This window comes from Pteropus vampyrus, unplaced genomic scaffold (genome assembly GCF_000151845.1).
Source record: "Pteropus vampyrus isolate Shadow unplaced genomic scaffold, Pvam_2.0 Scaffold220, whole genome shotgun sequence".
In the NCBI taxonomy this organism is placed as follows: Eukaryota; Metazoa; Chordata; class Mammalia; order Chiroptera; family Pteropodidae; genus Pteropus; species Pteropus vampyrus.
In genome coordinates, this window is record NW_011889001.1 from 1,437,531 (window position 1) to 1,461,812 (window position 24,282).

The 24,282-nt window shown below is 39.2% G+C and overlaps 2 protein-coding genes and 1 pseudogene across 3 annotated transcripts in view; 2 read left to right on the forward strand and 1 right to left on the reverse strand.

Annotated features, from left to right (window-relative positions):
* PCCB (propionyl-CoA carboxylase beta subunit) overlaps positions 1-797 on the forward strand; it is a 57,767-nt gene extending 56,970 nt beyond the window's left edge. Inside the window, exon 15 of one of the 2 annotated variants that reach the window (XM_011373196.1) lies at positions 535-797. In XM_011373196.1, the coding sequence (XP_011371498.1) occupies positions 535-656 (122 nt within the window). In that variant the 3' untranslated portion in view covers positions 657-797. The remainder of the gene's footprint in view (positions 1-534) is intronic. The other variant, XM_023538396.1, reaches the window with a different exon arrangement.
* A 4,630-nt stretch (positions 798-5,427) lies between these two features.
* STAG1 (stromal antigen 1) overlaps positions 5,428-24,282 on the reverse strand; it is a 335,236-nt gene continuing 316,381 nt past the window's right edge. Inside the window, exons 28-33 of the mRNA XM_023538374.1 lie at positions 15,076-15,370; positions 11,605-11,779; positions 9,672-9,782; positions 8,997-9,111; positions 7,526-7,606; positions 5,428-7,439 (exon numbers count right to left, since the gene is read on the reverse strand). Of these exons, the coding sequence (XP_023394142.1) occupies positions 7,416-7,439; positions 7,526-7,606; positions 8,997-9,111; positions 9,672-9,782; positions 11,605-11,779; positions 15,076-15,370 (801 nt within the window). The 3' untranslated portion in view covers positions 5,428-7,415. The remainder of the gene's footprint in view (positions 7,440-7,525; positions 7,607-8,996; positions 9,112-9,671; positions 9,783-11,604; positions 11,780-15,075; positions 15,371-24,282) is intronic.
* On the forward strand, positions 13,362-13,480 carry LOC111747403 (annotated as a pseudogene).

A 24,282-nucleotide genomic window follows, 5' to 3' on the forward strand; every position in this document is an offset into this window, starting at 1 on the left:
TCTTATTCTTAAGCAGGCTAGTCCATGCTTGTTTACATGGTGTCCTGAGGGCAGTAGAAGGCTGAGAGGGGAAGTTGTAAGATGCTAAAGCCTAGATTTGGAAGTTGCAGTGTCACTTTTGCCACATTTTGTGGCAAGTCACAAAGCCAGGTAAAGAAAGAGAATCTGCTTCTTGATGGGAGGAGTGGCAGTCACATTGCAGAGGACTTCTGTGTACAGGGATGGGAGGAATGGCTCTAGCCATTTTTGAAAGTTCATGTGTATTTTCTTTCCTATTGAATTTTTTTTGGCAAGGAGGGAGGTCACATTCTCCTTTTCTTGCAAAGTGCTCCTAGGCCAGAAGTAGGGGACCTGCCAGAGCAACAGGGGAGTTCCTGGGATGCAGAGGAGGGTTTGCAGGGCCCATCCCCGAACATCGAGTTGGGCCCTGCTCACACTGTTGGTCCTAGAGATGGTGCCCAAGATGGGCACAGTTTGCGGGGTGGCATCATCTGGGGGTGCAAATGATCCACTCCCTTTTCTGTGCTTTACCAGGGTTTGTGGATGACATCATCCCGCCTTCCTCTACACGTGCTCGAATCTGCTGCGACCTGGATGTTTTAGCCAGCAAGAAGGTACAACGTCCCTGGAGGAAGCATGCAAATATTCCATTGTAAATTAATCAAAGGAAAATAAACCAAGAGCTAATTATTGTCTGGCCATTTGCACTCATCCTTGCCTTTTTCAATTGTGAAACCTGGGGATCTAAATATCAGTAATTACTTGGAATGGCTGAATTTATTAAATTCTAGAAAGATTTTATTTGCTTTATTAAAAATAAGTGGTATATTTTTGAGCATAAATTTAATTTTCTTTGGTAGAAATCTGAAAAATCAAGAAAGCTATATAGTATTGTCACCTAGAGCTGCTCCTTATTTGACACCTCTATGTATTCTTTTTCGTTTCCTCTCCGAGAATTAATTTTTTCTCCATAGGTGAGATAAGTACTTTGCCTTAAAAACTTCTTCTTCAGTTTACTTATTTTTTTTCATGTTTTTTTTTTAATTGAAGAAATTACTTTCCCCCCTCCCCCCTTCTACCTCCCTCCTCCCCTCTGGTAACCACTAGTCCATTGCAGTTTACTTATTTTTAAATAATAACATATTTAAGTAATATGCCCTTTTAATTCCTCTAGGACTTGTTGAGAATTAAACGAGTGTTTGCAAGTATGTGTCTAGAAGAATAGATCCTCAGTAATGTGCAATACCCTGTAATATTCCAGAAATGTGTTTTCACATTTAAAAAATCTTATTTTGGAAATTTTCAAACCTATAGAAATGTTGCAGTTGTTGTAATGTATACCTTCCCCTAGATTCTCCAGTTCTTAACATTTTCTACATTTGCTTCATCTCTTCCATAAATTATTTTTATTGACTCATTTAAGAGTAAGTTGCAGAATCATGACCCTTTATCCCCCAAAACATCAGTGTTTATTTCCTAGGAGACAAGGCTCATTTTCTTATAGTCTTTCATGATGCTGACATTTTTGAAGAGTGTTTACCACTTAATTTTGTTGAATGTCTCTCAGTTTGGGTTTTTGATTGTTTCCTGAGAGTTAGATCCAGGTAAGAGTAATACATATGAGTGCTCTTTCCATGTAGCACATTAGGAAGCACATGATTAATTTTTTTCATTATCGATGAAATTGACTCTGATCACTTGGTTAAGGTGGTGGCTGCAAAGGTTACTATTTTCTCTTTGTGACTGATAACTTATCTGGGGTGTTCTCTAAGCCTGCCAACATACTTATCCAATACTTTGTGTTCATTGATGACTCTTGCCTCAATGAACTCTTCTCCATTGACTGTATTATGTTTCTCACCATCATAGTGTCTGCATTTATTAGTTGGTACTCTACTGGAAGAGCTTTCTCTTCTTTCATTGTTTTAGTATCAATTTAGACTCATTGATTTTTAAAAACATTTTTCCTGAAATTGTTTTTCTGACTATGCTATCACCCTATCACATTTTCAAACATACATGATAGTAGTTACATTTTTTCCCTGCCCCATTCCTACTAATCTAACATACTGGTTCTTCCCTATTCCATATTTATGTGTGTCTGCTCCCACAGTGATAAAACTGGCTATCATTATCTTCAATATATTTCATTCATTTGTTCCATCCTACAATAAATACAAGTTTCAGAACCACTGCAGCTATATCAACAATAAACCTTCTGAGGTAAAAGTTCAAGACTTTTTTTGTAGTTCTGTCTTTAAACTGAAGGCACATGGTCAAGTTATTTGGATTAGGAAGTGGGTGGTAATATCAATTTGAGAGTCAGAGTCCTTTGTCTATGTTTGTTTTTCCCTATCCTTGTAAACTATTTTACTGAGTATGTAAAGTATTAAGAGCCATACCAGAACTGGAGATTTTAAGTGGTTTCAGCAGAAAGCCCACCACAGAGTGCTGCTCCAAGGTGCCTCATACTGTGTGCTTTACTCTATGATGAAAGCCTTGGGTCCTTCCACCACTCATGACTTTGCCTTGCTCCAGCCTCTTGGTTCCAAAGGTAAGCACTGCTTGGATGTTGCATCACTTAAAGCTCAACTTGACCAAAGCCAATATGTGACCATCATCCACATTCCTCTTTTCTACCAGCCACCGCACCATTCCAGGTAGCCGGCATATGCCTTTAGGAAGTTATTTTTCCTCTTGAGCATCTTTCTTTCCTCTCCAGTTGGAGAATGGGACTCTTCCATTCTAATTGGGCTCTAAGTACTTTTGCAATACCCTCTCCACTCATCTCTGTGGCGTCCCCCTAAGCCTTCTGAGCTAATAGATGAATTCCAGGTCCAGATTTTGTTGCATTCCTCTGTTCTGGCACTTCCAGTGGATAGGATAGTACAGTTCTCCCATGTCTTTAGCCAACATAGAAGTTCTGGTCTGTCCTTTCCTTCCTTGCCTGAGTTTTTAAGCTTGTCACCTCCACCTTGGAACACCCTTGCTCTCCAGCCTGCTCATCATGCTCAAGGGCCTGATTTCTCCCATTAGTTCATCTCAAATTGTGAGCTCGAACTGATTGTTTACAGAAGGTATTTTTTTTAAGTACCTGATTGTGTGGTTTTCTGCCTTATACATATTTTTGTATTCCTAACTACGTGGTGAGAGTTCCTGGGGGACAGAAGCTCTTTGTATTCCTCTTTGGCAGCTAGTACAGAACCAGCAGGAAGACTGTAAACCACTGGAAGGAGATGTCTGAGTACTGGGCTTTTAGAGACCTCCTGGCTAAGGAAGACTCCTGCAAGTCGGTCAGTATATGGCTCAGGATCTTAACATTGTCTGGCCATGCACTTTTTGGGGTCACCAGTCTAGGATTTGGACTGTTTGGGGGTTAACTGTGCTATAGTCCATATAAAAATAGTGCACATGAGCTTCTTTTTGAGGATAGAGTCTAAGAAGTGTTTTACCAGGTTGTGAAATCTGGATGCTAAGAAAGCCTTGTGCCTGTGCCTGCTATCAAAGCAGGGGAACCAGTCCAGTAAAGCATTTGGAAAGAGGCTTCTGGGAAACCTTGGAGTGGAGATGGTGGGAGAAGTCCAATCTCAAAACCAAGCTGGTGGCCAAGGAAACATGAAGCCGCAAAACCTTGGAAGCTTTGTCAAGCAGACCAGCCTTGTGGACTGCAGAATGCCTTGAGAACGGTGACAGTATTGTAGACTGCTGTGCATGGATGCTTTTCCCAACTGGTGTTCTCACTTTAAGGGGAAAAAGAAATGTTGATTCTTATAACCAGAGAGGAATTAAGTTCAATGAGCAGAATGCTGGCAAGTGCCTGTCTTTAGACTGATAGTTGTAGAGGGTAGGAGGCACTGCAAGTGTCCCGCTGGACCTTCACTGGCTCCGAGTAAGCAAAGCCAAGTTCTGAAGCTGGGATTTGAACCCAGGCATATTTTTCTGAACCCCAAGCCTGTCTTCTATTTATATTGCCTCTCAACTGATGAAATAAGTGTGATGAGCTCCTAAGGGTTGGGATGAGAAAGGTGGTGGTCTGCTGCCCTGGGATTGCCTCAAAGGATCCAAAGAGCTACGAGATTGGGAAAGCTTCTCTACCTTGTGCATTGGCCAGTCATCTTTTTGAGTTGCTGGAGTAATGGGTAGCATGTCCACAATGCAGCTTTCCAGTGCTTCTTAGAAAGTACTTCCAGTTTTTCTTCTGACCATGTCTTGATCTCCCCAGCCTAATTCTCTGCCCCTGGATGCACTGATGCTGGTGCTTAAGATGTGGTCTGCCCACCCAGAGAAGCCTGTGAAGATATTCACCCCACCCTTGGACCAGCCTAGACTTAAACTGTTTGACTAACGTATTTCATGTTCTTCTAGTTCCAAAGGATTTCTGGAGAGCCATGACTTTCTTTTAGAGAGAACTACTGCACCTGTTAGCATGGGCTCTCCACCATTCTAAATGAGCTATGGCCACTTAATAGGCAGTACCTCAGTCTGCAGCCTCTGTGGAATCAACACATTTGGGCAGACGTGGCAGCCTTAGTAGGTAGGTTCTGACATGTCACTACTGTCCTGGATGGTGAGAACTACCTCCTTCATGTGTCCTTCAAAACATGAAGCCTGATAGAGACCCCTACAGAGCAAGGCACTTAGGGCAGATATGGAACCTTACCTCAATTTTTGGTCTGTTTATATTGAAAAACCTGAGCAGGCACTAAGCCTTTGTTTCCCATGAAGACACTGTTCTTCAGTTGATGTACTCTTTTCTGGGAGCAGGGCCAAAGAGAGTCATAGTTAAGTAACAGCTGGCGAGTTTTCAAGATTATCCTACGGAGAGTCATACCTGGATAAAGCCCTGGTCTCGTCTCATAAGCTTGTAGCCTTCAAGATGAGCTGCCAGAGACAAACCCATCCTTATTTACCTTCCCTCCTTAGCTGCCTGGAGAGCTCACCTGCTGATTTACACCCTGTATCCCTGAGGAACACAGCCCCCAAAACATGGCCAGGCCCATAAAGTGTAGGGTATGACTTTTTAAGTATACACTAGTATCAAGAAAAATCCTTACTTGTGGCCATGTAGAATCCAGGTGTTCTTTAAAAGACCACTGCTAGGGAACAACAATGCAAGAGCCCAGGGTCTGGATCTCAGGCAAAGGGAGGACTCAGGCTACAGATCAGTGGATAGTCCCTAAATTCCTTCTCCAAAACTCAACCTCTTGAACCACAGACAACTTGCTTGGCCTACCCACTCTCACGAGAAATGCAAGGAATGAAAGAAAATGAGCTAGTCCTAAATTTCTGCTTTCTTAAAAATCTCACTGGCACAGTAATTTTGCCATCTTGTAACAAATTGTAAGAGCAAACTCTCAAGAGCAGCAGGACAGAAAATCATGTCTTTAAAGCTTTACCTAGTAGGAACAATAGGATGACTACCACAGCCTGATTTTGAATAGTTTATTAAAGGAAAGGTGAAGCATCAGTTTCAAATTGTACAAAAGGAAAAAAACCTCATATTGCAAATGTACAATTTACAGAATTACTAGCAAAACCAATCAAGGAGACACTGAAAATACAAAATTTCAACTGACTTCAAACTGAATTGGAAACCCATTGGAGTAGATATTAAGCCTTTTTTTGTTGCATGGTAGTCAGTCTACAATTCTAAGTCAGCATCTGTTTTCCACATGAGACCATCAAGCAAAGGATCAATCTGTGCATGTGCCAGGGCACCTCCTGGCTTGCTCCCTGGCCAGAACCACAGGCAAGCCTGGCATGGTGGACTGTCCAGTCATTCCTGCCCCTTCACTTCCAGTGAAGCCCACATCTCTGGAAGAAAGTGAGACCCCAGCCCCCTAACTGGAGCCCAGAAATTGCTAAATTAGCAGATAAAACATTTTTGGCAACTGAGTTTTTTCAGAACTATACAAATGTTGAGAAAAATCTGTTTACTAAAAGGGTGAAGAAAATAATCCATTTTGTTTTCCTACACAAAAGATAATCATTGGGTGCGCAGATCTTTTAAAAAATGCTTTTCATTTTTGGTAAAAAGGGAAAACCTCATGATTCTGTTGCAGCTACTTTAAAAACCAGCCCCGAAACAGCTGGGGATGGATTGGTTTGAAATTCTGAGGCTTACTTTAAAAATCAGAAAGGAAGAAACTAAGTGGGCTTTAAAAACAATAGCAGCAAGTCATAAAAGGTCGAAGCAGACTGTAACTCTAAACCATTGAAGGCTGTCCTGAAGATTCATATTTTTTCCCCAAACGAATTATTCTTAATATGCACACTTAACACTGAAATGCAGCTGTATTTCAAGGTAAGCTTAGGAACTTCACCCTCTAAGCACAGACTTCTATGCAGCACATACTCCTATGATCGGTAAACTTAATTCACAAAATTAGCACATAAAGGTATTAAGTGCATGGGAAGTAGACACAGTTATGTTACACTTAAAATTACTTTTGCATGGCAAAGGAGTTCTTTATCTTAAGAAAATGGAAGTCTATGTAACCTGAATTTGGCAGGGCATGAAATTAAGTGGTAAAAACAGCAAACTGATAACTTGAGAACCATTTTTGTTTTACTGAGAATACTTTATTTGCTGGTAGAAGTTGCTAAAAATGCACAGAACAAATACCAATAGAAAATGTACTGTATTTGAATCTCCCTATTCTATATAAAATGAATGGTGTACACCATCTGTTGGAAAAAAAGGGCTGCATGGACATTTATTTTATGCCCCCTTATAAATAAAAATAAACCTTTTTATTCAAGAGTATATAAAATCTGGGAATTCATAGCCATATCCATAGAGGGCGTGTGGTTTTTGGCAGAGATGCACTGTCAGAATTTCATCTTAGCTTGTCAATATTTCTGCTCCTCCATATTTCTGTATTCCACAAGGTCAACCAAATCCAGTGAGCTCCAAAACACTCTTCGGCAATTAAAATGAGCTGCTTACTCATAGGTTTAATAAAAATGGTTAGCTTTTAAAACATAAAAAGGCAAAATGTTAAAACGGTTTTTAAATTGTATAACAGGAAAATAAAGTTAAAAATATTTTTTTTTTTTACTCAATGCTGTTTTCATAAAACAGGTGTATAACAGTGTTTATCTTGACAGCTGTTTTAAAAATTTAAAATTTCTTCCTCCCTCCAGAAAAACACACATCTGTATTGGGATAAGTCCAGTATTAGGACACAAATGACTTTTCAGATCAGTCTTTCTGAGGTGACATTCACCAACATTCCCTTGGGTAATTTACATGCTCCTCTTCTGTCACTGCAAGAAGGGATGACTGCAATCATTTGATTAAAAAACAAATCAGATCACATCAAAAGTGTTTTTTCCCCCATACAAGCTATCACAGTATATAGGCCTCTAGCTCTAAATAATAGAGTTCCAGATTTGTAAATTTTCTTCAGACTTCAGAACATAGGCATTCCAAATCCCTAGAAAATGAGAAACAATGATTAACTTCAAGCACAAACAAGACCCAGAAACTATAAATAAAAAGCAGTAATAATTTAACACTTACTGAATCGTCTTCTATGATAGCTGCAGAATCAAAGAAATCTGGCCTCAGCTCAGCTCTCTCTCGCCGATTTCTTGATGGGGGCTGGAAAGAGAAGCCAGTTATTTAATTTTTTCCTGAGATATAGTAAGATAATGAACTGTGATAATCAGCTAATATTTCTATTTCTGATGGTACTATAACTTTTGAGGGTCAATTTTGAAAGAATCTGGCTTTTACATGGAATATACATTAAATTTAACAGTGCATTTGGCTTTAAATGATCACTTAGACAAAAAAAAGTCTTAAGTTATGAATCATTTGAACATGTAAAATGCATATAATTTCTGGACCTAGAAACAACATCTGTAAATCACAGAGTAATTATAAAATTGATCAAATGTTAGGTGAGACCTTCACTGAATTCCCCAAAGCAGGTAGATGGAAAAGTATTGATAGACCAGAGAAAAGGAGGTTATAGATTAGAGTGACATGATCTCATGGAAAATTCAAAATATACAAAGCAGAATGTTATGGGCTAAATTATGTCTCCTCAAATTCATAGGTAAAAGTCTTACCCCAGTGCTTCAAAATGTAACTGTTATTTGGAGATAAGGCTTTTAAAGAGTTAAGGTAAAAGGAGGTCATATGGGTGGGTTCTAATCCAATGTGATTAGTGTCCTTATAAGGAGAGAGACACAGAGTAAAGACAAAGAAGACTGCCATCTACAAGTCATGGAGAGAGGTCTCAGAATACAGTCAACCCTGCTGACAACTTGATCTCAGATTTCTAGTTTCCAGGACTATGAGAAAATAAATTTCTATTGTTTAAGCCACACAGTCAGTGTGTTTGTTATGGGAGCCCTAGAAAATTAATACAAAGAGAAAGTAGTATGATGAACTCCCAGGTTCCCATCACCCATCTTCACCAATTGTCAAACATTTGGCCAATCTTATTTCACTGAATCTCGTTTTTTTTTTAATTCCTGTCATTTCATCTATAATTACTTCAATATGTATCTCTAATGGATGGAAACTTTAAAAAACATAACCACCGTGCACTACTATTCCTGAGAGTTAATTTCTTAATATCACTACACCTAGTCTATATTCAGATTTATTTATTTCAAAGTTGTCTTTTCACACTGAACAAAATAACCTATTTGGTGGTTATTTTGGAGCACAGTGTATACTGTCAGACTCCATTTTAAAGTATAAGAGACCAGATCTAGTGTGAGCTCTTTTTCAAGAAGGTAATAAGAAGGAATCAGTTCCTGTCATTGCCAGAGCTCAAAATCTGACTGCTCTGAAAGCAGGCCTGAAAACCACATGAGCTTATTGAATGCCCACAAGCTTTACACTGGTCCTGTCCATTGTTGGTCAGTGTTACCCACTCCTTCTCATCTCGCTTCCTCCCACAGGTTTCTGAAAACAAAAGCATCTCTTACACCAATGTCTTCACATATTTTAACGGAAGAAAAATGAATTTCCTTACCAGATCAATAACCATGGTGTCTTCAAATTCTTCATTCATATCTTCTAACTGGCTCCGGGATGACATCATCACATCTTCAAATATAGGCTCAGCATCTTCTTCCATTAGGCCCCGACTGATAAAGAAAAAACCGGAGTCAGAAAGCTGTGCAGATTCATCAAATCTGGAGTCCTGGCTCTTTCTTATATTAACTCTTCTAACCAATGAAAGCACACCTTCCGATTACAATCTATAGACTATACAAATTATGATAGTGAACCTAAGGTGATTAAGGATCACTCCTTCAGTTTACTCAAGATTTCATCTCAGTTCATCAGAAGGAAGTATAATTTAAATGCAATAACAGCAATAGTAAACTTTTATTGAGCTATGTGTCGGTTCCCACAAAACTCTTAAATGATTGGTACTATTATCTCAAATTTACAAATAAGAAACCTGAGCACAGAGAAAACAGAGCTTCCCCAGAGACACATAGCTGGCAAGTAGCAGCACAAGGATTTAAACACTGAAAACCTCAAGAGCCCATGCCCTCTGTTCCTGACCTATGCTGCATAGTATATCCTGAATTATGATTTTAATTCCTCAGACCAAATATCAGAGAAACCCAAGTCATTCCACAAAATGACCAGCATCACACAGTGATTATATTCTTGTGATACTAGATGTAACACTTACACGGCATGCCTTACTCCAGTTCTCACTTTCATGTAGTTCATTCCTGTTCTGTCCTTCCGATTTAAGTCTTCTAATTTTGGCTGGCCTAACCAAGAGATCTGCATCTGAGGACTAAGAGAGAAATAAATGTTGTGGCAGCAGATAATGAATTTAGCTAGTAAGTTCCATGCTAAGGCGGCCATAGATGGCTGGTTTAATCTCCCGTGTCAGGGGAGTTAGCTGGATCAGGGCCAAGGCTGAGAAATGGCAGTAAGTTGGCCAAAGAGATCCCTAAGTTTCCAAGAGAAGCTGGCTGTGGCTAGTTGCTAGGTGCTAGGAAATCAGAATATGTCACCATATAAAATATGCCTCTTTGAGAGTTATTTTGAGCTGCAGGCATTTAATAAGCCATAAATGCAAAAAAAGCTCTGGGAAATAAATTCCCCTCTAAATGGAGACAGACTCTTTTCTGACCCAGCTAGGGGCCTTAAGTGTGTTGAAGAAAAACTTTTCCCTCTCCTACAGGTACTTAAATTATCAGCTTTGTTCCCCAAATCCCTGCCAAACAAGTGCTTCTCGGACCTCTGTATTCAGCTGCTGTCATACTCAAAAGTGTTCCAAGCTGGACAGCCAGCCCCCCAAGGGACAGAAACAATGCTGGCTTGGTAGCTCAGAGCCCTCCAGGGTTGAACAAGGAAAGGTATAACAGTTTTTTCTCAGATCTTAGGAGGAAATCTGGAGTCTGGTGCATGCTGGGTTAAATTTGCACCTGTACTCTACTTATCAGCACATATACACTGCATAAACATGCCTCTTGGGAATTTTATAGGATGTAAACTTTAATGATTTTTAGTCGATAAAATCTGCTGGATGAAAAGTAGCTGTCTTATGTGGGGCTACCACCTTGATTAAACCTAAATATCTATAGCAGGGAAAAGAAGACAGACCACATATAGGAGGGACTGACAAGTGGTAAGGTCACGGAAGAAAGGCAGGCTGCTCAGATAAGAAGGAACCCACCCTTGTAGGAAGCTGGTCATATGGTAAACTAAGAATGCCCAGTTATGTAGTGGCTGACAATTATCCTTTCAGCTTTGAAGAAAGGGAGATTCTCAGAGCAAACATGCCTTATGAAAACCCAGGAACTGAATACTTCTATCATTGCCTCTTTCCATTTCTAACCTGCTGAATCTGTTGAGTTCAAGTGAGAGAGCTCTCTGATCCATCAGAGTAATTCATAGCATTACCCCAATATGAACAGAAACACAAGTGAAATGATAAGAGAATTTCCAAGTTGGATGTAAAACAACAAAAAAAAGTTTAGGTTTGTTTTTTTTTTTAAATTGCAAAAGTCATGGAACCACAATTTCAGAGCTCTGGTACTAGAAACCATTTTAACCACTACTGTGGGGAAAGGTAAGATCTTGATTCGCTCAACGAAAGTGCAACAATTCTTAGAATTTATCAAATATTTTAATTCTTAATCCACAAATAGTTTTAAGTTTAAAATATAAAGTTAATCAAGATAAAGTACTATTAATTAAATGTATATAAAGGTAACACATAGTCTATTTGGTGTTCAGACAAGTAACAACCTTAGCAGAGACTCTTATAGGCTCTCTTGCCAAGGAAGTAACCTGCATGTCTTATTGGCAAGTCCCTGAGAAGAAACGGACCTGTCCAATGAATGAATGTGCAGACTCCGACTGAAAGTTGCATATAGTGAGAACCATGCATTAAAAGAAAAGTCTCTGGACTCTGAGGAACTGATATCCATAAGCATTGACAGACTTATTATACCTCTTCTAATATAAATTATTTAACTTCTATTTGTGGTTTTGTTTTCTCATTAACTGACCAGTAAAATGATGAACAAATGTAGTTTTTTTCCTGATAGTTTTTTTCTTTAACAGTTAATGGTTTTATGTCAAGAAAATGAACTTTTACTACTTACTTGTGTAAAAAGTCGGGTTCAGAACCATGTTCGGACTCGGGTTCCTGAATCTGCTCTCCCATGGGCCGGCTATTCTCCCGCAGGACAGTGGAAGTGAGCTGTGGTGCTGGCAGGGGGCCAGGAGTCTGAATCATGGTGTCTGTCCTATTTAGCCACGTATTATCCAGACTTTCATCTGTAAAATTCCAGTTTAGAGTCATAGAACATCACGGGTAGAGTAAACGCTGGTAGAAGTTATAGAATGGCTCTGGAATTAGACTGCCTAGTTTGAATCTCAGTTACACCGCTCACTGGTATGACTTTGTATAAGCTGTTAAACTTCCAAAATACAGTTTTCTCATATACAAAATGTGGATATTAGTACCTAACCTCACAGGTTTGTAAAGATTAAATGAGGTAATGTATGTAACCATCAGATGTTACCTATCCTCACATTATCATCTTTTCAAGTCCTTCCACCTCTAAGGATTAATTCACCATAAAAAGGGAAGAATGGGACCAGCTTGAGACCCCTGTAGCCTGCTTTGCTCAAGCAAAGGAAGTACCACTTAAAGTCTGGGTCTCAGGCAGTAGAACTAAAAGTCTGGCTGGACTTTACTGAGAAATCAGCAAGTCCTGTTGCACAACACTGGTCCCAAGAAAAATAAACCTTTTTTCCAGGTCATACATGTGGGAATGTGTTGAGAGGCTCACTCTTCATGCCTAAGTCTTCCCTGATCACTCCCCATCCAACCCCACCTACCATTCTCTTTTAACTTGTACAGGAAACAGAATTATTCCTGATTATTTAGAAATAAATTATATACTGTCCTGCACTAGTAGGTTATTTGTCATGTGCATGTGTTATCTCTAATTACATTTAAGTTTCTTCAAGGGTCCAGGAACTGTTTTTTTGCCGTAAAATCATTTATAAAGATCTGAGCAGATTAAAGAATTATTTGCATACCTAAACTATATCTTGATAAAATATTACTTAATTGTAAAGTGTCAACCTATAAATTTCTGAATTTTCTTAATATGGAAGACTTTAAAAAATATTACTGCTATGTCTTTCCTTCTTAAGAATTTTAATCACATAGTATGAATCCCATTCTTTTTCTTCCCCCATTAAGTCTCAGAGATATGTGCATGTTAGGTTCTTCATCTGCCATCAAACATTCTTTCTCTCTGTGTATTTCTTAGGTTTTCAAAATTTTGTCAGACACATGTACATTTTATTAGCTTTTCTGTCCCTGGGAATACCTACCTATTGTTTGGTTAAGGTCATTCCACTGACCTGAAGCTCACTAATGAATCTTAATCAGCAAGAATATGTTTCATCATTTTTTATTCATACCAATTTCCAGTTAACATTTAATTCAAAACTTTTATTCTCTGCTGCACTTCAATTTTTAGGATCATAAGAATGATATAAGCATGATCATAAAAATGGTTCTTAACCTGGTACACTTATCTTTCAGCTCTCTATTACATGTCATCTTTTCCAGAATATCTTTCCTGATTCACTAAGTTTGGTCACTACCTGTATGTTCCCAGAGAACCTTTTTGGCCAATCAGAGCATTTACCAAACTGAATTGCCTACTTCTCTGTCTCCCCATCTGTACTATGAGCTATTTTTTTTTTATCAATACCTAATCTCCAGCATTTAGTGCAGTTCTTAGGAAGGTTCTTGATAAAGACTTAATGAATAAATAACTTCAGGAAGAACTCACTCTTCTTGAAGAGATCCTCCTAACTCCTAAAGATTCCTCAATGAGTCTATGGCCATGCCACCCTGAACAAGCCCAATCCCGTCTGATCTTGGAAGCTAAGCAGGGTTGGGCCTGGTTAGTACTTGAATGGGAGACCACCTAGGATGACCAGGTGCTGTAGGCGTAAAAAAATAAAAAATAAGGGACTGTAAGCTGACAAGGTCCTTGCAATCTGTGAGGTCAACCAAGGGTTGCCTCACCTAAATACATACATACGTACATACATACATACGTACATAAAGATTCCTCAATGAAAATACTTCTTGCAAAACTCTGCTATGTAGGAGTTCTGGGCATGCAACCTGCTTAAGTCACTTGGTAAATTTCAAATTGTTACAGAGCAAGTATACTTTTTTATAATTTAACAATTACAAAATTAGGTTATCTGGTCTTATATGCTTCTTTCAGTTCTAAAGTGATAATTCTGACTGCTCCACTAGTGAATTTTTTTTTTGGTTATTTAAAATTTCCGAGGCCTTAGTTTCTTCTGTGTCAAATCTGGATAATGGTACTGAACTTAAGAGTTAATTTATAAAAAAACATTTATATAACATGTACCAGGTGCCAAAGACTGACCTAAGTGCTTTATAAATATTAGTCAAATAAATGATTAAATGATAGACTGCATGTAAAGCACATTCCTGGTATATAGCAAGGATTTGATAAATGCTGGCTAATATGAATATTACATCTATGAATCTTTGATGAGTCACTATTTTTTAGGTAGCAGAAGTGAGATGCTGAAAGGTACAAAGAAAAGAGAATCAAGAGTACAGGATTCTGGTCATTGCCCTCCTCTCTGGGTTTGGAGAAAATTTATTAGGAGAAGCATGAAAATGAGGAAGATTATTTGAGGAAATAACCATTTAACTTTGAGTTTTCTCTTAGTTTAAGAATAATGCTGCTTTAATAAAAGAAATTTTAGTCTTTTTGGATCTATTAATATCTACTATTGATCATATTTTCATTATAATCAACTTTCCCATTCCCCACAGTTCATGAGGATTATAAAACCAGATTTGGCCATTACTATTTTAATATACAAAAATGGTCCATCCAAGGGGGTAGAAATAGAAAGCTGTTCTGATATATTTAATTTGCTGCAGGTGTCTACCCTCAACTTACCAGAATCTCTCCTATATTAGTATGAATTTTAACAGAATAACATTATAACTATCATTTAAAATTTAATGTATTAGAGCAAGGGTCTCCAATCCCCAGGCTGCGGCCAAGTATCATCAGTCCATGGCCTGTTAGGAACCAGGATGCACAGCAGGAGGTGAGTGGCAGGTGAGGGAGTGAAGCTTCATCTGTATTTGCAGCTGCTCTCCAGCACTAGCCTCACCACCTCAGCTCCACCTCATCTTTAGGCATTAGATTCTCATAAGAGCATCAGTCCTTGGTGCCAAAAGGGCTGGGGACTGCCGTATTAGAGGGTTATGATATGGGATCAAATTTATAAAGTATTATAATTGTGTCCTTTTTTTCCTCTATGCCTATCTTCCTCTGTGTTCTATGCTCTTTCAACTTATCTTTGACTCTTTTCTGTCCCACTTTGTCTATTTCAAACTTTTTGCCTGAACCTCTCAGTGTGTATCAAATATACAAGGAAATAATGTGCTCAACAGTATTATCTTGCTTCAACAGATTATTTGCTCCTTTATTTATCTATTTAACATCAGCAAAGCTATTTGTTTCATAGAGTAAAGGCAGACTTACCTTCTACTCTTTTTTTGTGAAGTGGGGGTCGTCCTTTCTTATTCCTTACTGAAGAGGTTTTGCTGCTGCTGCTTCCACTGTTCACAGACATTCTATCATCTTCACCTCCAGTGACTAATGAATTCCTATACGAGATGAGTGGAAGCCATACATCTTCCCTCCTTTCCATCATTTGCTCCGTAAGGAACTTTTCTAGGTATGAATGACTAGAAACACAATAGAAGAAGCAGTGATTTTCATAGAGGCACTTAATTTTTTCATAACCTGAGCCTCTCTCAGAAGGTTCTGAAAAATCCTTAAGGATATACTGTTAACAGTGGTTACTTTGGGAAAGAGAAGGACTGAGAATTTAAGGTTTTGCTTCACATAGTCCTAGAATACTTTTAAACAAGTGGATATATTACCAAGGGTGTGTGTGTAAGCGCACGCATGGTCTTTCCTATAGTTCTCCATTTTTAAGTACCAATATTGAAAAAAAAAAAAAAAATCAGAAATTTGGCTCAAAAGGGAATTTTCTTTTAAAGTGGTCAGACCAAGACAGGAGTTCTGGAATGGAGTGAGGAGCTTTGCATACACCCTCTCTCCAGCAAAACACCTTTTAACTGGTGAAAATTATAAGACAGTTATTTTAAATCTTTAGGAATTGTCCTAAGGGCATATAGCAAATGGAGGAAACGTTTATTCAAGAAAATCTATTAAGTCTCAGTAAAAACAAAGTTTGTAGCATTTGAACCATATCCTGCCTGCATCATTCCCTTTTCCCCTACCACAGCTCTGTGTTATGGAAACTCTCTTTCATCCTAGCTCCCTGTTTAGAGCTACCCTGGAAGAAGCAGGCCATCTGTGTGTTGCAGAAGCTCCCTTCTAGACAGCAGCCTGGAGAAATGAAGCTCCCCCCATTACCCGCTCTAAGCCACATATGTTGGGTAGTAACTACCCCAGGCACAGCAGGCTAAAGAATGTTGGGCCCTGAATGTCCCATCTCAGGTCCCCTGCTCACAGAATAGGGATGTTATTCTGGGAGAAGAGGGATGCTGTCCCAGCCCCCAGCTCCTGTTCAGTAGAATAAAAAATTCTGCCCAGGAGCTGAGGCAGATTATAGGATAAAGATTTCCAGCTCTATTTTGGAGGACTGACTTTATCTGGAATAGAGTATAGACTATTCCTTGCCTAAGAGTGTTGTTGAAAGTAATGGAAATCTTGAAAAACAAATATGAGGGTGCTGGTAGCTCTTTAATACTCGAAGCAACAATGAGAAAGTAGAGCAGCCAGAAATTTGAGAATCACAGCCAAGCAGAACCTCCTGGGATCACAGTCAATCCTGGAATGAAAAAAGGCTGTGCACATATGCTAAGCTGCACGCACTCATGGGCAAATAGAACAGAGGATGGGGCAGCTTTGAAATCATTCCCCAAGCCCCGCACAGATCTATCAACACAGAGAAGGGCTTAAATACAACATCTAACCAAACGCTGGCTGAACATAAGCTGCTCTGACCCGTAGCAACTCCTATGAAGCCAGGCTTAAAAATAAAATCACAACAGACTGATTTTCAGTTCCTCATGCAAGGAGCTTGTAAGCTGCCAATGCATCCTAACAAGTAAAATGTTGGACAGACTGAAAAAATCAACAACTCTTCTTGGATCCATAAGAGAGGAAAATCACTGCCTCCAAGATTGGAGACACAGGTGAATACAGGAAGTCACAGCTTACTGGAACAAACATACGAACAGAAACCACCTTGGGAACTATTGTTGGGGTAGAAAAATCTGAACTGCTGGAGGCACACTATGGACAAGTCTGAGAGTTAGAAACTCCAGAAGGGACCCAGTCACAGATGAGACCCCCACAGTACTGTGAGATTTATCTCCAGAAACTCAACCATGTGCCAACAGTAAATATCAGAGAAAATTCCCACTGTCCTTTTGGCAAGGGGAGGGGGAAAGGAACTATTTTGAAATCTGGCAGAGCACATTGTTCTTAACAAAGCCTCTCCTCAGGAGGAAATTAGTTAACCAGACCCTAAACCTTGATGGGATATTATTACCTGAGCCTAATTGACCTAGGGGAAGGGAAATAGCCAACTCCATCCCACTCTACTCATCCTGATCCACCTAAGTGTGAAGGAAAAAACAAAAACAAAAAAACCTGAGAAGCACACAAGAAATTCATAGACCAGAGTCATAGGCTCACTAAAAGGCTGAGACTTAATCACAGGACTACAGAATGCTTTCCCTCCCCACAACTCCTTATCACTACATTACTAAAAGCTTACTTAGAGCAGTTCCTTTTACCAGCACATCATGTCCAAAATTACAAGGCATACCAAAAGCAAAAAACACAATTGGAAGAGACAGAGCACGATAAGAACCAGACATGGCAGAAATGCTGGAATTTTCAAACTGGGAATAAACAACTATGATCAATATGCAGAGAGCTCTAATGGAAAAACAAGGATGCTTCTGATGGGCTTGTTAGGAGACTAGATATGGCTGAAGAAAGAATCTCTAAGTTAGAGGGTATCTCAACCAAAAAACCAAAAAGTAAAGAGAATGAACATGAAAAAAAAAAAAATCCAAGGACGGTCGTACAACTATAAAAGGTATAACATATGTAAAATGGGAATATCATAAGGAGAAGACAGAATGGAACAGAAGAAATATTTGAAACAATAATGACAGAGAATTTCCCCAAATTAATGTCAGATACCAAACCACAGATATGGGAATCATAAAGAACCTCAAGCAGAATAAATACCAAAAGAACTACAGCTAGTCATATCATTTTCAAACTACAGAGAACTGAAGATAAAGAAAAAATCCTGAAAGACGCCAGAGGAAAAAAATACCTTAGCTACAGAGGAATGAAGATAAGAATTATATCTAACTTCTCAGAAACCATGCAAGCAAGAAGAGTGGAGTGAAATATTTGAAAGTGTTATGACAAAAAAAAAAACCCAACGGCCTGAAATTCCGTACCCTGCAAAATTATCCTTCAAAAGTAAAGGAGAAATAAAGACTCTCAGACAAATAAAAATTGAAAGACTCTGTTGTCAATAGACCTACTTTGGAAGAAATGTTAAAGAATTTATTTGGAGAGAAGGAAAATAATATAGGTCAGGAGTTTGGATCTACATAAAACAAGGAAGAGCACCGAAGGAAGAATAAGTGAAAGTAAAATAAAAACTTATTTTTTCTTATTCTTAATTAGATCTAAATAAGCTTGTTCAAAGTAATAATACCAACAATATATTCAATTATATATGCTTAAAAATTAAATGAATGATAGTAATGATACAAGGGATGGAAGGGATGAATTGGATTATTTTATTATAAGGTACTCATACTACCCGTGAATTGGTATAGTGTTGTTTGAAAGTGGACTTAGATTAGCTGTAAATGTACACTACAAACTCTAGGGCAACAACTTTTAAAAAATATCAATATGCTAAGAAAGGAGAGCAAATGGAATCATAAAATGTTCAACTGAAACCATAAAAGGCAGAAAAAGAGTGGAAGACAAAAATAGCAGAGCAAGGGCAACAAATAGGAAATGGTAAGGAATGTGGTAGCTATTACCCCAAGTATATCAATAATAATTGGAATGTCACTGGTCTAAATGCACCAAGTAAAAGAGTTCATCATAGTGGATCAAAAAACAAGACCCAACTATAGGCTGTCTACAAGAAACTTTAAATGCAGAGACACATATCGGTTAAAAGTAAATGGATGGGGAAAGATATACTGTGCTAACACTAATCAAAAGAAAGCAAGAGTAGCTACATTAAGTTCAGACAGAGAAGACTTCGAAGCAAGGAAATTACCAAATTATCAGGGATAGAGAAAGGCAGTACATGAAAAAGGGATCAATTCTCCAAGACGACATAATCCTTATTGTGTATGTACCTAACAACAGAGTACCAAACTATGTGAGGCAAAACCTAATAGAATTGCAAAGAAAAAGAGATGAATCCACTATCATGGTTGGAGAATTCTATACCACTCTATCAGAAATGGACAGATTCAGCAGGCAGAAAAACATTAAGGACACAGCTGAACTCAACTACACCATCAATTACCTAGATATCAAACTACTACTTCCAACAACAGCAGAATACAGCTCCCCTGGAACATTCACCAAGACAGACTACATTCTGGACCATAAGTCACCTTAACCAATTTAAAAAAGAACAGAAATCATCCAATGTCTGCTCTTAAGACCATGATGGAATTAAATGAACGATATGAAAGGTAGATGGAAAAATTCCAAAACACATGGAGACTAAACAACACACCTGTAAACAACACATGGTTCAAAGAAGAAATTGCAAGAGAAATTAAAAAACATTTTGAACCAAGTTAAAAAGAAAACACAACATGTCAAAATCTGTGGGATGCAGTGAAAGCAGTGTTTAGAGGGAAATTTATAGCACTGAATGTACATATTAGAAAAAAAGACTGAAAATCGGTAAGCTTTCACCTTGGGAAACCAGAAAAATAAGACCAAATCAAATCCAATGTGGAAAAAAAGAAATAACAAAAAGAGTAGAAATCAATAAAATTGAAAACAAGAAATCAGAGAAAATTGGCAAAATCAAAAGCTGGTACTTTGGAAGATCAATAAAATTGATAAACCTAAGTTTTTAGCTAACTTAGCTAAAAAAAAAAAAGAGGACACCATTTACTAATATTGGAAATAAAAGAGGACATATCACTACACAGAAACTATGGACATTAAAAAAAAAATAAAGGAATACTATAAACAACTCTATGCCCACAGATTTCACAATCTAGATGAAACAGACCAATTCTTTGAAACACAAAATTTGCCAAAACTAAGACAAGAAATAGACAATCTGATAGGCCTTATCTATTAAAATAAATTGAACCAATAATTAACATCCCTCCCAAAACAGAAATCATGAGGCTCAAATGGCTTCACTGGTGAATTCAACCAATCATTTAAGGAAGAAATATACCAATTCTCTACAATTTCTTTCAGAGGATAAAAGCAGAAAGAATTCTTCCTAACTCATCTATGAGGTCAGTGTTACCCTAATACCAAAACCAAAGACATCACAAGAAAAGTACAGAGTAATACCTTCATGAACATAAATATAAAAATTCTCAACAAAACATTAAATATAACCTAACAATGTAAAAAAAATGATATATACCATGACTAAGCGAGATGTAACCCAGGTATGCAAGGCTAATTCAACATTCAAAAATTAATGTAATCTGTCACATTAACAGGATAAAAAAAAAAAAACTCATACAATCATATCAATAGATATGAAAAAGCATTTGACAAAAACATCCATTAATGATAAAAACTCTCAGTAAACTAGGAATAGAGGGGAACTTCCTCACCTTGATAAAGAACTTTTACAAAAAACTGTACAACTAACATCATACTTAATGCTGAGAAACTTGAAACTTTCCTACTAAATCAGTTACAACACAAGAAGGTCCCCCCTCTTAGCATTCCCGTTTTCAACACTGTACTGGAAATAAATTCTAGTTAATACAATAAAACAAGGAAATAAAAAGTATACAGATTGGGAAGACAGAAATCAAAGTGTCCTTGAGCACAGATGGCATGACTGTCTACGTAGAAAATCCTAAAGAACTGACAGAAAATGAGAGTCCAGTCAAGATGGCGGAGTAGGTAAAAGATGTACTTGCCTCCTCCTCTAAAATTATAAATTATAGAATAATCAACCTGTAGAACCATCTGAAGACTAGTTGAGCAGTACTCCTATAACTAAGGATATAAAGAAGCTATGTTCAGATTGTTAAAAAGTGGGGTGGAGACACAAAATAGGTTGGCCCTACACCCATGTAGCCATTGGAATTGGCAGCGGTATCTCAGCTGCAGGTGTCCCCCATGACAACCAAGGGGTGGTAGCCCCAAAATGGCCACTGCCCCTAGGCCAGAGCACCAGTGCCAGGAAGAGAAGCCCCCACAACATCTAGCTGTGAAAAATCAGCAGAGATTCCAAACATATGGGTTAGATGGAAGGCTACTGGAAACCCAGGTGTCCTCTTAAAGGACCTGCACACAGACCCATTTGCTCACAGGAACTTACCCAGGGCTCTGGTGGAGGTACAGAGGCTTGGGAAACACCAGGAACATACAGGGAGACAGTGAGTTGTGTGGCTTCAGAGTGAGGGCTGGAGGGATAGCCACCATCTTTTCTATGTTGAACCCTTTTCCCCACATGGCCAAATCTGAATTTGCATTAACTGGTAAAATCAACTTGCTCCACACCAGTTACTCCCTCGGGCCTTGCCCAACCCAATTCACACACCAGCAAATGTATTTTGGAGGCGCTCTGCAGGAGGCTCTTTCAGCAGCAAGCAGCCTACCTTGGCTCGGTCATCACAGGAGGCACGTTCAATGATGGGCAACCAGCCCCAGCCTGTGCTGTAGTCTTTCTTGGACAACTTAGGCCCCAGGCAGAAGGTGGCTGGCCTCAGTATGCTCTGAGTCTTTTGCTGAGTGGCCCCAGGCTCAGCACTGACAGCAAACCTGAATTTGCATTAACCCAGTGAACACCACTTGCCTTACCCTGGTGACTCTGAGACCCTGCCTCACCCAACTTGTGAACCACATGAGGCTCCGTCAGCGGCTGAGCCTTCCTGGAAGTTGGCAGGTGGTGGCTAACCTCAGGATGCCCTGGACCTTTTGCTGAGCTACCCCAGGCTTGGTATTGGTAGCAGACAGCCTCAGGTTTACAGCATGACCTCTCACATGCACCACTGGATCCAGCAAAGGGGGTGACCAATACCTGATCATTTTGTAGCTCCTACCCAATAGCCTAGGGCCAGTCACAAGCAGTGGCTGACACTGGCCTGCACAGGAGCTACTCCCAAGAGGCCCAAGAACCAACACACCTGGAGTTCAGCTTAAGACCATAACAAAGCAATACTCAATTAGCCCCACAAGTGGCACAACCAAAGGGTGGTCTGGTCAGGTACCAGAGCCCACTTGGGCAAATCTTGTTTTGTGGGGTCAGCACCCACAAAGCAGCTCATAAGCTATGTTCCAATCAAAAGACACAGGGTAACTGAATGGAAAAAAACACAAGACTCATACATATGATATCTACAAGAGATCCACATTAGAGCAAGACACACACAGACTGAAAGTAAAAGGAACAGAAAAAGATACTACATGTAGACGGAAATGAAAAAAAAGCTGGGGTAGCAAAACTTAGACAAAATAAACTTTAAAACAAAGGTTATAAGAGACAAAAAAGGACATTACATAATGATAAAGGGATCAATCCAACCAGAAGACATAACCCTAGTAAACATTTACACACCCAACATAGGAACACCTAAATATATCAAGCAAATATTAACTGACATAAAGGGAGAGATTTCCAGTAATACAGTCATAGTAGGGGACCTTAATACCTCATTGACCCCAATTGAAAAATCTAGACCGAAAAATCAACAAAAGAACAGTGGCCTTAAATAACACACTAGACCAGATGGATTTAATTGATATTTTTAAAGCATTTTACCCCAAAGCAGCAAAATATAGATTCTTTTCAAGTGCACAAGGAACATTTTCCAAGATAGACCACATGTTAGGCCACAAAATAAATCTCAATAAATTTAAAAAAACTAAAATCATATCAAACGTCTTCTCCAACCACAGTGGTATGAAACTAGAAATCAATTATAAGAAATGGAAAAACACAAATATAGAGAGGTTAAATAACATGCTACTGAACAATGAATGGATTAACAATGAGATCAAGGAAAAAAATCAAAAGATACCCTGAACAAAAGAAAGCAAAAATACAACAATCCAAAACCTATGGGACACAGTGGAAGCACTCCTCAGATGGAAACTCGTAGCAATACAGGCCTACCTCAAAAACATCAAAGATCTCAAATATACAATCTAACATTATACTTAAAGGAACTAGAAAAAGAAGAGCAAAGGCCAAAGTGAGTAGAAGGAAGGAAATAAAGATCACAGCAGAAACAAATGAAATAAAAATCTAAAAAAAATCACAAAAGATCAATGAAACCAAGAGTTCCAGTCAATATGGCAGAGTAGGAAAATGCTGTGCTGGCCTCCTCTCACAGCCACATAAAAATTATAACTAACCTACAAAATAATCATCAGTGAGAATCACCTCAAGTCTAGGTGAACAGAAGTCCTATAACTAAGGCTATATAGAACAGCTATGTCCAGACTGGTAGGAGGGGCAAAGACGCGAAAATGGATGGACCTACAGCCATGTGTGGTGATCGAGAACTGGGAGGGATATTCTGTCTGCGAATGTCCCCTGGAGGAGCAAGGGGCCCTAGCCCTATACCAGGCTCCCCAATCTAGGGTTCTAGTGCTGAGAAAAGAAGTCCCTACAACTTCCAGAGGTGAAAACCAGCAGAGACTGTGGCTAAGTGAGATGGAGGGCAACGGGAGTCCCAGGGGCTCCTCTTAAAGGGCCTATACATGAATTTACTGATGTACTCACTCATTCTTGACTCCAGGGCTAGGACAGCAGCTCGAAAGGTGCCAAGGACATATGGGGTGGAACTGAATGGTCTGGCTCCAAGGCTGGTGGGTCAAGCTTTCTCCTAGGCAGAAGTTACGGCAGAATCTATTGTTTATTTTGAGTCCTCCCCCAAACCAGCTTGCAGACTCGGATGGCCGTCATATCTGAGTCTCCGTCAACTTGGCTAACACTGGTCCCCTTGCCCTGGTGATTCCCTGAGAAACTACTCTACCCAACTTGGAGGCCCACCCAACCCACTTCCTGTGGCTTTTCCATACAAATGGCCTGTCTTGGCTCATGCTATGGACTGGCTTGAAATCTCTCAAAGGTTCACAAGTCCCAAACAAGTGGCATCTGACCTTGGCATACCCCAAACCTCTTGCTTACCAGCCCCAAGTACGGCACCAGCAGCAGCAGCTAGCATCAGTTCGCAGTTTAGTCTCTCTCAGGTATCTCCAAGCCCAATGAGGGGGAAGACATCTACAGAAAGCTTTCTGGATCATATCAGGTGGCCCCGGGCAGGGCACAGGCTACGACTGAACTTCGCCTGTGGTGGGTTCAAACTGAGCCAGAGAACCACCAATTCATCTCTACAAATGACACACTCAAAGGGCAGACTGGACAGGCACCAGAGTCCAGCTAAAGTGAATCCTTCTCATAAGGGTCAGCCCCTGCATAACAGCTCC